Source organism: Salvia miltiorrhiza, chromosome 3 (assembly GCF_028751815.1).
Source record: "Salvia miltiorrhiza cultivar Shanhuang (shh) chromosome 3, IMPLAD_Smil_shh, whole genome shotgun sequence".
NCBI classification, from domain to species: Eukaryota; Viridiplantae; Streptophyta; class Magnoliopsida; order Lamiales; family Lamiaceae; genus Salvia; species Salvia miltiorrhiza.
In genome coordinates, this window is record NC_080389.1 from 51,862,063 (window position 1) to 51,874,234 (window position 12,172).

At 34.7% G+C, this 12,172-nt stretch overlaps 2 protein-coding genes across 5 annotated transcripts; one reads left to right on the top strand and one right to left on the bottom strand.

The window, feature by feature from the left end:
- Positions 1–298: 298 nt before the first annotated feature.
- On the bottom strand, positions 299–1,899 carry LOC131014250 (60S ribosomal protein L14-2). The gene is made up of 5 exons (XM_057942158.1): positions 1,693–1,899; positions 1,516–1,617; positions 982–1,111; positions 792–904; positions 299–503 (listed from the first exon to the last, which is right to left on the bottom strand). Exons 1-5 carry the CDS (start codon positions 1,693–1,695, stop codon positions 447–449), a joined length of 405 nt encoding a protein of 134 aa, XP_057798141.1. The 5' UTR covers positions 1,696–1,899; the 3' UTR covers positions 299–446.
- Positions 1,900–4,717: 2,818 nt separating this feature from the next.
- LOC131014251 (rab GTPase-activating protein 22-like) lies at positions 4,718–11,352 on the top strand. 4 transcript variants are annotated; one of them, XM_057942161.1, is made up of 13 exons: positions 4,724–4,995; positions 5,267–5,366; positions 5,865–5,960; positions 6,858–6,961; positions 8,081–8,277; positions 8,393–8,421; positions 8,525–8,636; positions 8,731–8,819; positions 9,685–9,790; positions 10,290–10,387; positions 10,553–10,816; positions 10,901–10,984; positions 11,074–11,352. In XM_057942161.1, exons 2-13 carry the CDS (start codon positions 5,271–5,273, stop codon positions 11,089–11,091), a joined length of 1,293 nt encoding a protein of 430 aa, XP_057798144.1. In that variant the 5' UTR covers positions 4,724–4,995; positions 5,267–5,270; the 3' UTR covers positions 11,092–11,352. The 4 variants fall into 4 exon arrangements, with proteins under 4 accessions (XP_057798142.1, XP_057798144.1, XP_057798143.1 ...); XM_057942159.1 differs by having other exon boundaries at positions 4,718–4,995; positions 10,901–11,352; XM_057942162.1 differs by lacking the exon at positions 8,393–8,421 and having other exon boundaries at positions 4,726–4,995; positions 8,525–8,647.
- The last annotated feature ends 820 nt before the right edge of the window (positions 11,353–12,172 follow it).

The following is a 12,172-nucleotide window of genomic DNA, read 5'->3' on the forward strand; positions in this document are numbered from 1 at the left end:
GAAATTTACAATCAAAGCTGTAACCAGTAGCCAAAACTGACCAATTTGGACGAAATCTTTGGTAAAACATATAAAAACATGCTGGTAGGTAGAAGTATTATCCACAAACCATTAAGAAATAAGAACAATATATTTATCCTACCAATCGCTACCAGAATAAGGGTTTATCAAATTTATCATAAAGGCCATATAACAGTATTAATTACTCCAGCAATTTGCCTTAAATCATAAAGCTTGTGGGTAGTGGTGAGTGGGAAAAAGTCAATACAGTGCCAATGGAACTACTGGGAGATAATACTTGACGCCAAATTCAACCAACAAAATATAAAACTTTGAAGTTCAAACATAAATAGGCAAAATTGAAGCATCCTTACTGTTGCAAAGTATTCAAGAACAATTTCCAAAATACTAAGCCAAATTCTCATAAACCACAGAAATTATACTTTCTAAGATGCGGTCTCTTTCTTAAGTTTCGCAAGCTCCTGCCTGACAACACCAGCCTTCTGCAAAAGCCAAAAAATAAAATATGTTTCAAACTTCTCCAGTGGTACATGTCCAAGAAACAAAAGCATTCTACTGTAAGGTTGTCCACAAACAGATTGCAACAGCAGTAACAGAAATTCACATCTAAAAGTATACATTTCAAGTGTTGTGTCATAGTTTGATGTTAGGAGGATTGCCAAATTAGTATTTGGCATCTACTATGTTTCCCTTATTCATAATCAATGTTTGTTGAGCATAGTATAAAAAACTCAACATAAAGTGACCATAATATAATAATGTATTCAAACCTTGATTTTGGCAAGCATCAGCTTGAAGCGGTCAAAGTCATTGAGAGAGGCCCTCCTCTTCTGAACAATGAGCTTCCTTCCCCATGAGCTCTTTTCCCATTTGCCTTTGACATCTGCAATAGCCATCACAACATTATCAGCACCATTCAATGCATCAAAGTAAGGTAAGCTTTTCTCATTGAATACACACCAGCAGCCTCCATAGCAGCAACAAGAGCTTTCTTCTTTGGAACTCTTTTGATGTCAATCTTGATGTCTGTAAGAGAAAGTCTCTTGAAGTTCATCTGACTACGTACCATATCAGGGGAATCGACAAGGGCCTGGCAATTAGGCAAACAGATGATGAAAAATTCCACTACAGCATAGATAGAAGGAAACAGACAACAAGTAGTCTTAGAAGCAATTGCAGATATTCAACACATCCTTCATCAATAACTCGTCATTTGAAAAACTACATATAATCCTAAAATAGCAGTCATACAGACTGCATATAAAAAGGATGAAATTACATATTTTCTACGCTGAATCATATTAGGCACAAAATCCAGCTGCAGAAGCTAAAAATAATACTAGAAAATCATCAAGAGCAAATGAAAACAGGTAATCAACAGAAACATAGTGAATTATTAAAAAATATGAACACGAAAACTGCTTATGAAGTTCCTAATAACTAAAATACAACAGGAAAAATGAACTCAGAAAAAAGAATTAAAGAAAGACATACCCGGTTCTGATCGATGACATCTACAATGACGACAAGCTTGCCATAGTCCTCGCCATAATTAACGAGGGCTACCCTTCCGATCTCCACGTACCTCTTGAACGGCTACACAAAAAGATAATCAAATCAAAATTCATGATGCTCAGCATTTCAGTGCACACATTTTAGAGAGAGACTAACCATGATGAGCGGGGATCTGGTGGTGCGTCCGTCTGCGGGGTGTAGAGTGAGAGAGGTAGGGTTGAAAGTGAAGGTTTTGTGAAGGGAGATTAGGGTTAGGGTTTTTCCGAGCGCTAATTGGGCTTTAGAATTTTGGGCGGTAATGTTGAAGCTCGGCCCATTAATACAACTATGAGGTCCAGTAACAGTTAGTCGATACAACAAAGGGATGACATGTTTGGTAACTTATATGCTTTTTTTTTATCATGTAAGTAAAATTGATCAAATGTTTTGCATGAACGTTTTTCTTCTATTTTTTGAAGCGAGTTCTTGGAAGCAAACATCTAGGTCTAGAATTCCATCAAAGTTAGATTACTCGTGATGCTTGATTTATAATTTACACTTACTGAAGAAAAAAATGAACAAGCATAATCAAAATTTCATAAATAGATTTGAAATATGGAGTTCTAATGTTTTCTGGCACTTGTTTCATAATAATGTTTTTAATAAAAATTCGGGTATTAGGATACCCGAATACCCGATTAATCCGAATAATCTAGAAATAAGTTTGAAAATTGAATTAATTCGCCTAATTTAAGGTACATGAATATCCAAGTCAGGTATTAGGATACACGATTTCCATTGAGTATTTTTCGAATTCGGGTACCCAGTTTTTTCGAATAGGGCACCCGACCCAATTGTCACCCCTACGAGTGAAGACAAACTTGTTTCCATTTAGGTTAATTCAAGTAGTACAAAATATTTTCACTCACAATATATATATATATATATATATATATATATATAGTAACAATTGTTCATATCTTACAATGAACGCTAAACTTGTGTGAGACAGCCTTATCAGAATCATATAAATAAAAATTATTCGATTTCCGAGAAGCTCCACCACTTCAACCTCCGACAACTTTCATTCTTATCAATAACAAAGAAACAAGAATTCAATATTCCTTGAGAACTAAGAAAAATATATTTTCACTTGATTTAATATAGTAATTAAGAAACAAAGCTTCATGTACAAGTACAATAAAAGGTGATCTAGGCTAGGCTTGCCACGGGGCCCGAACCGACGGTTCCGGGCAGCCAAATCCTTGAACCTGAACCGGTCCTTTTGGTCTTTGAGTGGGCCGATTTTTGGGCTTGAAACCGCTGGTTCCGGGCCGGGCCGGGCCAAAAATCGGCGATTCCTTGGCTTTTCCCTTTTAATTTTTTTTTGTATTCTTTTTAATGAAATTAAATGATTTGTGCTTAAATTTCATAATTTTTACTTTACAACTGTTGAAAAATGTTAAAATTACTCAATTTTGTACTATATAGTCTTATAAATTATGATGTAAAAAACTTAAAATGTTAAAATTACTCAACTTAAAGTCTTAAATTACTTAATAACTTAATCTTATACTATAGTCTATAGTCATATAATTTTTAAATATATGTTGTGTTTTTTAAAGCTTGTAATTACATAAAGAATGGAGGATAATTGGAAGGAGAATAGAAGAGAGTGTAGAATTGTTAACACAATGGGATGGTTTTGAAGGTGGAAGAAGGGGGTATTTATAGATAAAATTGGGTGGGGAAAAATTTGAATTATGATTTTGAATTTGAAAAGAAAATAAAAAAAAATTGAAAAATTTGAATTTTGAGACTTGAGAGCCGGTCAAGGCCCTAGCGCCCTTAGCTGCGCGCCTAGGCTGCCTGCCTGCCCCCCTACCAGCATGCTGCACTTCGCCTGCCGCGCCGGGCCCGGCAGGCCGCAGGCCTCTCCTCTCCTGAACCGTAACCGGATCGTGCGTCCAGTGGGCCGGTCCCAGAATCGGCCCGTGGTCAACTATCCGAGCCCCGACCGTTGACTTTCGGGCCGGTTTAGGTGTCGGCCCACCGGTTCCGGTTAACCGTGGCAAGCCTATTCGAGGCCGTCGGTGAATTCACAAACCAATAGAGCCATCAAGCATATATGCTCATGATGTGTCCAACAATAAAGAAGAAGACGAATATGAAGAACTAGCTCAACCAAAAAATGCTATTGTATTTAAATTTATTCATCATTCACTTTAGGAATGTACCATTGTCCAAAGTAAAAAACATTATGTACTTAAGATCTCAAAAAATACAATCTTATCATCAAATTCAAAACACGCGACATACAAAAAACACTTTGTAATGAGGTAGAAATGACTAATTCACAATTACAACTAAATTAATTCATAGGAGTTGGCTCTAACAATCCACGTTCTTCAGAATTTTGGTTATTTACATATGTAAATTAAAACATTCTTACATATTAACACATTTATATATGTATTTCACATCGCAATAATTCTATTCAACTTTTTAGGACCGATAAATTTGTGCAGAGTAATTTCTCACAGTCAGTGAAATCACTAGTTAAGATAATCAGATTAAAAAAATTGAGTAATAATTTAATAATTAATATACTATATACTTGAATATTTGATCTATTTAGATTCAAAAATCACTAGTCCAGATGATCAAATTTAAAAAATGAGCGATAATTTAATAATTAATACTCCCTCCGTCCCAACATAAATGGTGCACTTCTTTTCGGCACGAGATTTAAGGAGAATAAGATTGTAGTATAAAAGTGTGTGGGACCACATTGTTTGTAGTGTAAAATTATTATCAAAAATAGAAACGCATAATTTTAGTTGAGACGGCTCAAAAAAGAATACACATCATTTAAGTTGGGACGGAGGGAGTACTATATACTTGAATATTTGATCTATTTAGATTCAAATTTCTTCCATCCATACTGTTGGTATCAAAATACTTTATGCATGTCCAAGTATGGAAGCTTCAATTTTGTTAGTATTTTTTATTTGAGGGGATGGAAGCTTCAAAAATTAATACTTCAAATTTCAAAAGATGGTTTCAATTTATGGTAACGGTGAATATAGAACAGACAAGAGACAGACAGTCCAAATCTAAGCCACATTGTTAAATTACATTATTAAACTCTAATCATTTTTTTAGAAGCATATTCAACTCTAATCATTAGTTAGCACTAAATACTAAATACGGACCCAAAAAAAAGTGGTGAACAGCAACAAACCGTAAAAAACAGTGAGCTTAATTCTCTTTGCCAAAATTATTATTACGAACAAATCCACCATTTTTCCATTCTGCATCCTTCTCGTCAATCATTCAACCCTAATCACAGTTTTTTTCAGCATTAATCATAATATTGTAAAATTCGTCTAAAAATACAACGAAACTTCTATGAGCGTCGACGTCGCCGAGCTTTCATAAGTAAATCGGTCTGCGAATTTTCGTCGTATTAATACAAAGGTACGAAAAATAAATAGGCATTTATTCGCTTGTTTAATTTGATGAGAATTTATGGATGAAAATTTTCTCTGTTTATGAGTTTGGTTTCATATATGTAAATGTATTGGAACTCTAGCTGCAAATGTAATATATAGGGACTTCATTAATTATTGCATTAATCATGTTGGTGCAGAATTTTAATATAGAGTATGTAGTAAGTAAATTTGCAAGATATTAGAATGTTATTTTTAAAAAATTTACTGTTTAAGCAACGGTTTTGATTCTCATTTAGGAACATGATGTTTTTCAAGACCTCTGAGGAGTTAGATTCATATTATCCTGTGAGAGCTGAATGTGCAGCTGATGTTCCCAAGACCCGGTTTAAAGCAAGGGTATGTACACGTTTATTGTTTGAAGTCTTAGTTTATTTGATGTGTTGTTAGAGACTTCCACCTTCTTTTTCTATTTGGTGTATGGGGTAGTTGGATTAGTTGGCATGTGTTTTATAGGAGGAAGATGTTTAAGCTATCTAAATTATTTCTTCATCTACCTCAATGAATTCAAAGCTCTGGAAGATAGTTCAACGTTCTTGAACTTGCATTTGTGTATCGGATGAGTTGGAGAACTTGGGACATAACATTGATGTAGTAACGCAAGCCTTGGTTATAAATGTGGATGTGTCGTATCTGACCCTGTAAGTTTGTTTATGGGGAGCGATGATGAACCTATTGTTGAACTATTTTTCATGGTTGTCCTTGTTATACATGGAAGACCATTGAATAATTTACTTGCTTTCCAATGCTTCTATTTCATATGATAATTTTACTTGCTTTCACTACAAGTATACTATATATTTTGAAATACAATCACTTACATGGGCGTGTTGACAGGTTGGTAAAACTCTGAGCCCAAGAAGATGGAATGCGGCATTTACTGAGGATGGCCATTTGGATATAGCTGCTGTTCTTAGAAGAATCCAGAGAGGGGTTAGTATGCATTTCTTAATTGAAGTTTTCATGAGTTTCCGTGTTCATGGGTCCTACCAGCTATTATCCTCAAAATATTTCTTGTCATTAAGTAATATGAAGATCTTCAAAGTGCACCATTATATTCATTTTCTAATGTTTTTCATGTTGTTGTGGAGGATTTGATAGTTTTTCTTTCTTAGGTTATCTCGCAAGAAAATCCTGTTTGTTTCACTGGGATAGAATGGCGGGGTTATTAAAGTGGGACAATGATGTTTTATAAAAAATAGGATCATTACTTTTCAAAGGTTTTCAGTGATTTCAGTCTCCATTATTGAAGACATCAAGCTTCCAACAGCAAGAACTTATTGATCGTAAAGTTTATGTAATCCATTCCATTGAGTGCCTGTACATTATGGGCTATATATAGCATGGCTTCCAATAAAGATACTTGAATAATTGGGAAAGTGGAAGTGATAATTATGGTGGATGAATAAGAGATTTATCAATTTATAATACTTGTTGCACAATGATGTACCTTAGCCTGGAGAATTTTGCATAGTGGCAATTGGGACAAGCTTACAATTAAAAGCTCTTCTGAAACCACCTTATGTTCTCCTGCCTTGTGCAAATATATTTTTGATTGTTGATGAATTTTCCCATGCAAATTTGAATTTCAGCTTGCACTATTAAGGACATTCTGGGAATATATCAAATTAGACTGAAATTGATTATCTGTTTATATTTACTTTTGAGTAAAATTTGTACGTGTAGAATGAAATTGAAATGTTTTAACTAGCTTATGAGCTCTATTGGTTAAATTGAAGGATTTTTTTTTTTTTTTTTTTTGCGCTAGGTTAAATTGAATGATTGAAATATTGATAAAATGCTATTTTCTTATTTTGACTATTTTATTAGGGGGTTCATCCTACCATTAAAGGGGTAGTCTGGGAGTTCTTGTTAGGTTGTTTTGATCCCAACAGCACATATGATGAAAGAAATGATATCAGGCGACGAAGAAGGTATGGACGTAGTCTCCTTTCTAATAGCTTTGTGTAATATTATGATAATGGTGGTACCTTCGCTTTGGCCTAGACAATATAGAAGGATACTAGAAAGTCCTGTCTCTACTACTTGTACAGAATGTGGGGAAGTTTGCTCTAGTTTTGTTTGTTACAGCGTATTACTGTGATATGTCAATTAGGATAAATTAACCTAATTTTTTTTCCTCAAGAACTCATATCAGACTGTTCCAAAATTTTCTTCACTTGCATATACAGCAAGAAAGGGTGATACATGTCTAGGAGTCCGACTTATTACTTCTTTAAACTTTGAATTATGTTGATACAGCTACAAGGATCCAAAATTAGGATAAGGATATAGGATGCGTCTGTACATATATATAAATAAATAAAAATTGAACATCATATAATATATTGCTAAAAAAATTATCAGCTTATGACTAAATGGAAGAAAATGGTACTACTTAATTTTCATTTATTTCAAGGTGAAATATTCAAAGGACTCTAAAAGGTCCAACCACTAAGACAAGCAAATTTTCACAATGAAGGATCTAGGTCCCATACCTGTACGGTCGTACCCCTGTTGTAACCTAAGGACAGGGTTTCAGAAATGAATACTCATGTCACCTAAGTACTGACCAACAGTTTTGTTGTTTTTAACGCCAATATATCAACTATTAGTATCGAGTGATTCTTTTAGAGTGGAGTTGGTGCTCCTCTACTTTTCAAAAACCATTGCTCTTTTTTGTCTAGATTTTATCACATGCCTAAATACCAGTGTTTCTTTGTACTTTTTTCTATTGATGAATGATGATGACCATAAATTAGTTGTAAAATTTTATGTTTCTGAAGTTACAATTTATTTTATTTGCCTCAACTTCGGATTGCTCGTCATTTGTCAAGACACACATGATCCAATTTCTACTGTGATAACTAAAGGTGCAGTGCGGAATCTGCTAAGATAATATCTTTACTTGACTACTCACTTGGTAAGGTGCATTTGGTTGCATATTGCATATATATGCTACAGATACTTGAAGCTATAGTGCCAGTGAACTGTGTATTTAATTATATTGATCTACACGGTTTCAAGATAAATATTGATCTACACATATTCAGGGGACAGTATGATGCACTGAAAGCTGTATGTCACAATATGGTACCTACTATTGGCAGTGGAAAGTTCATCACAACGCCTATAGTTACTGATGATGGTCACCCAGTACCAGATCCCCAAAACAGCACCTATGCCATATCAAATTCTGGTCAATTAGACCAAAGGGAGATTCAATGGATGCTAAGCCTGCCTCAAATTGGTTCGTGCTCAGTCATGACTTGATTTTCACCTTGATTTTTACAAGTAAATATTTATCAAGAATCATCGTTTCTACCCTAATGTTTGTTCTGTCTGATATTCTGTCTCCCTCTTAGAAGTGGTTCTGATGCTTGTGTTCACCCATGTAAGATTCATTTGTGAAATTGTGGTTGTTATCTAACATTTGACCTGCATTATAAAGTTGTATAGTTTACCGCTGATTCATATAGCTAACATAAGCAATCTAGGTTTGGATGTCGTACGGACTGATCGCACGCTTGTATTCTATGAGAATGAAGCTAATCAGGCAAAACTTTGGGATGTTCTTGCTGTCTATGCTTGGATGGACAAAGATATTGGGTATGTTCAAGGTAATTACTTGGGTTGTCCCAAGGTGCCATATCTATTAGTGAAAGATCTTACCCGTTCTTATGTATTTTACTTTATTGAGCAGGAATGAATGATATATGCTCTCCAATGGTTATACTTATCGAACATGAAGCAGATGCCTTCTGGTGCTTTGAGCGAGCAATGCGCCGGCTAGTAAGATTCTTTTTTCCACTGAAAAATGCATATCACATAATGCATAAGAACCAAATAATCATCCTTTACACTTTTCCTCCAAAAGGTTATTTGTTTTGACATGAGACAGTTTTGGTCAGTTTGGAAACAAGTACAAGAAGCAAATTATTAAAAGAGTGTATAAGTGGAACTTAATCTCTGATTAGTCAGCAACCTCGTAGTGCAATACATATTACTACTTGCTTTTCCTTTCCACCAGCAGTGCCTCTTTCTTCCTCTTGTCCGGCAATTGCAAGATATATAGCTATATCATATTTCCAATTTAGATTTCCTTACATGGGTGAACTATATATAGCTCTGCTCATTTCTATGTGGACATTCCAGATGTTAAATGTCAACCATCATCTATCAATTGATTTAAGGAGATTATAAACCTGGGGCATGAATTGTAGTTAATAAATGCATTCTTTTACAGCATGGAGTGCTTTTGCTGCCAAATTTGACATGAAAGAATTGGAACAAAAAGGATTATTGTTTGCAACCTGCAACTATTCTAGAACCTTTCGTTGGGCAACTCCTACATATATTGCATGTTTAATAGTTTAACCTCCTGCTAGCTTCTTGTAGGCTTTGATTGCAACTGTCCTAGATGTGTCATCAGTAGACTTATGCTATTTTGTTAAAAATTTGCAATCCTTTACACCTTGCTCCCTCGTATCAAATTGTGAGAGTGAAGTCTAATAATTAAATATGCGCATACTATACTACCTTCGTTGAGATTTATCAGGTGGCTTGTTTCTGGTTTTTCTCAAATGGAGATTTACAATGTTTATTTTTTCATTCTTGTCTTGCATTGGTAACTCGTTCTCCATTTCTATTTGGGAAGAGAGAAAATTTCAGGTGTACCACGAGTGCTATGGGTGTTCAATCTCAACTGGGCACCCTTTCACAAATTATTAGAGCTATTGACCCGAAACTCCATCAGCACCTTGGTATGGCTGTTTTACTCTGTAGTATTTTCCATTTTTCATTATATAATTTAAGATAATACATATTCAATCTTTATTTGGAGTGACTAGTAGAGAATTATTGAAATCTACCATTAACTCTTAGTAAGGCCCCCGTTTAGTTTGTAAGAGAATTTTGTGTATCATGAGGTGATGCTTTTCAGCTACATATGATGAACATTGTGTACTGAGTACTATGCATCCCTGTATCAATTGTATCATTGCAAATTATCCAAGCAGGCTTCTGCAGTAAATGGTGGTTCCAATATATTACCTTTCTTCTGTATGTAAACTGGCACATCCCCTAAAAGCTACTATCCTACCCAAAGAAAGAACACTGAAAGATGTTAAAAGAATAAGCTGGCATCTGGTGCCTGCACGTGTAAAGAAACATGAGAAAAGCTAATGCAACTCTGTGTGTGTGTGTGTGTGTGTATGCTTGCATCTCTGTGTGATTGAAGGCCACATTTTTCCATTTTGATAGAGGAGCTGGATGGTGGGGAATATTTATTTGCCATTCGTATGCTGATGGTTCTGTTTCGAAGAGAGTTTTCATTTGTGGATGCAATGTATCTTTGGGAGGTACAATACCCTATCATCCATTCAAATGATTCCATTAAACTATTAACCATTGCTAAAACAGTTCACCTTTTGCGTTGGACACATTATTTCAACACGATCTTGTGTCTCAGGATATATATATATATCTATGTAGCTTAAGTTTTGCTGGAAATTTTGTTTATGTAGGTCATGTGGGCGATGGAGTACAATCCAAATATCTTCACATTTTATGAGGAATCAATGGATTTATCTTCTTCCAACAGTCAAGGTGACCTCAAAGTCAACCATAAGAAGATGCTGAAGCAGTACGGGAAATTCGAGAGAAAAAATATGCAAACTGGATGGACAGACCAGAGAGGTGCTCTTGCTGTGTTCCTTGTTGCTAGTGTACTTGAGAAGAAGAATAAGCGACTCTTACGAGAGGCTCAAGGCATGGATGATGTTGTCCAGGTACATACCTCCTGCATAAGTGTCAGTTGCATGTCATACTTGATATTACGTTATTTGTCACTATATTTTGAAACATCTATCTAGATCCTGGGCGAAATCACTGGAAATTTGGACGCGAAAAAAGCATTAAAAGAGGCACTGAGTATTCATAAGAAGTATTTAAGCAAGGCAAGCTTTACCCTACTATCTCTCCCTTCTCTACTTATATTATACAAAAAATCCATCCTCAAGTCTGACTGCTTCCTATTTGAATGCAGTCCAAGAAGTCGTCCTAAATGCTACCGTGAGGCCTCGTGTCCATCAAACTATTTTTTCTCCATTCTTTTCTCAGTAAGCAGCAATTCATTTTGGTCCAGCCTCCCCCACATTTTCTTCAGCTTTTCACACACCGTTGACTTCACAAAATACTGAATGTGTTATGTTGCATAAAGATTGACAGTTGATAAGCTTTTGCCAGTTTTGAGAAAAAATTGAAAAGTTGGTGTATTCAGGAAAAAGGTTAATTGTATATAAATGCACAAATTTATACTACTAAATTCTCTTTTCTAACGCAATTAAAAAAAGTAAGCGAAAAAATACATGTGTTGAACTCGTGCGCATAATGCCTTCATTCAAAATTTATTTACCAATAACTTGATCGACCAAAGTCCCTATAGACAACTTAAAGGTACCATTAAAAACCTTTACGTGATAGCTTTCTAACAACACCCCTATTAATGGGTTTTGATTATCGAAGGTGGCCGAAAAATAGCCTCAAATTTGCTATTCCGACACACTTAACATAATATTTTTTTTTATCGAAAATTGATTTTGGATAAATTCCCAATGCTGTAAGAGTTTGTGAAGTTTATCACCAACCTTTTTTTATTTTATTGAAAATTGAAATTAGAATTTGATATAAATTTGTGTATTTACATACAATTAACTTATTTTTGAACGAGTTTTGAAAATTGTGATTCAAAGACATTTAACCTAAGATAGTTTCACATAAGCTATCACATAATTGGATTCCCATTTAAATTTATTATTTTTATTTATAAATATTTTGACAACAAATATTGGGATGATGGGGTTTGAACTCATAATCTCACCTTTTTTTATTATTATTATTATTGATAAGATTACTAAATATTTTAAAAAATTACATAACAATAAATTCAAATATGAGAATTTTAATCAATATTTGAACACCCTGAGATGGAAGAGATAGTCTTGCATGCGGTTGACTGCATGGGATGCCGCGATCAACCGCATCAAAGGTTTATATATTAAAGTTTCATGAATAAAGTTAAAACAATTGCGTGTAGTGGCTGAGTGGTGTCCTTTTTATCCTGAATGTCAAGGGTTCAAATCCCC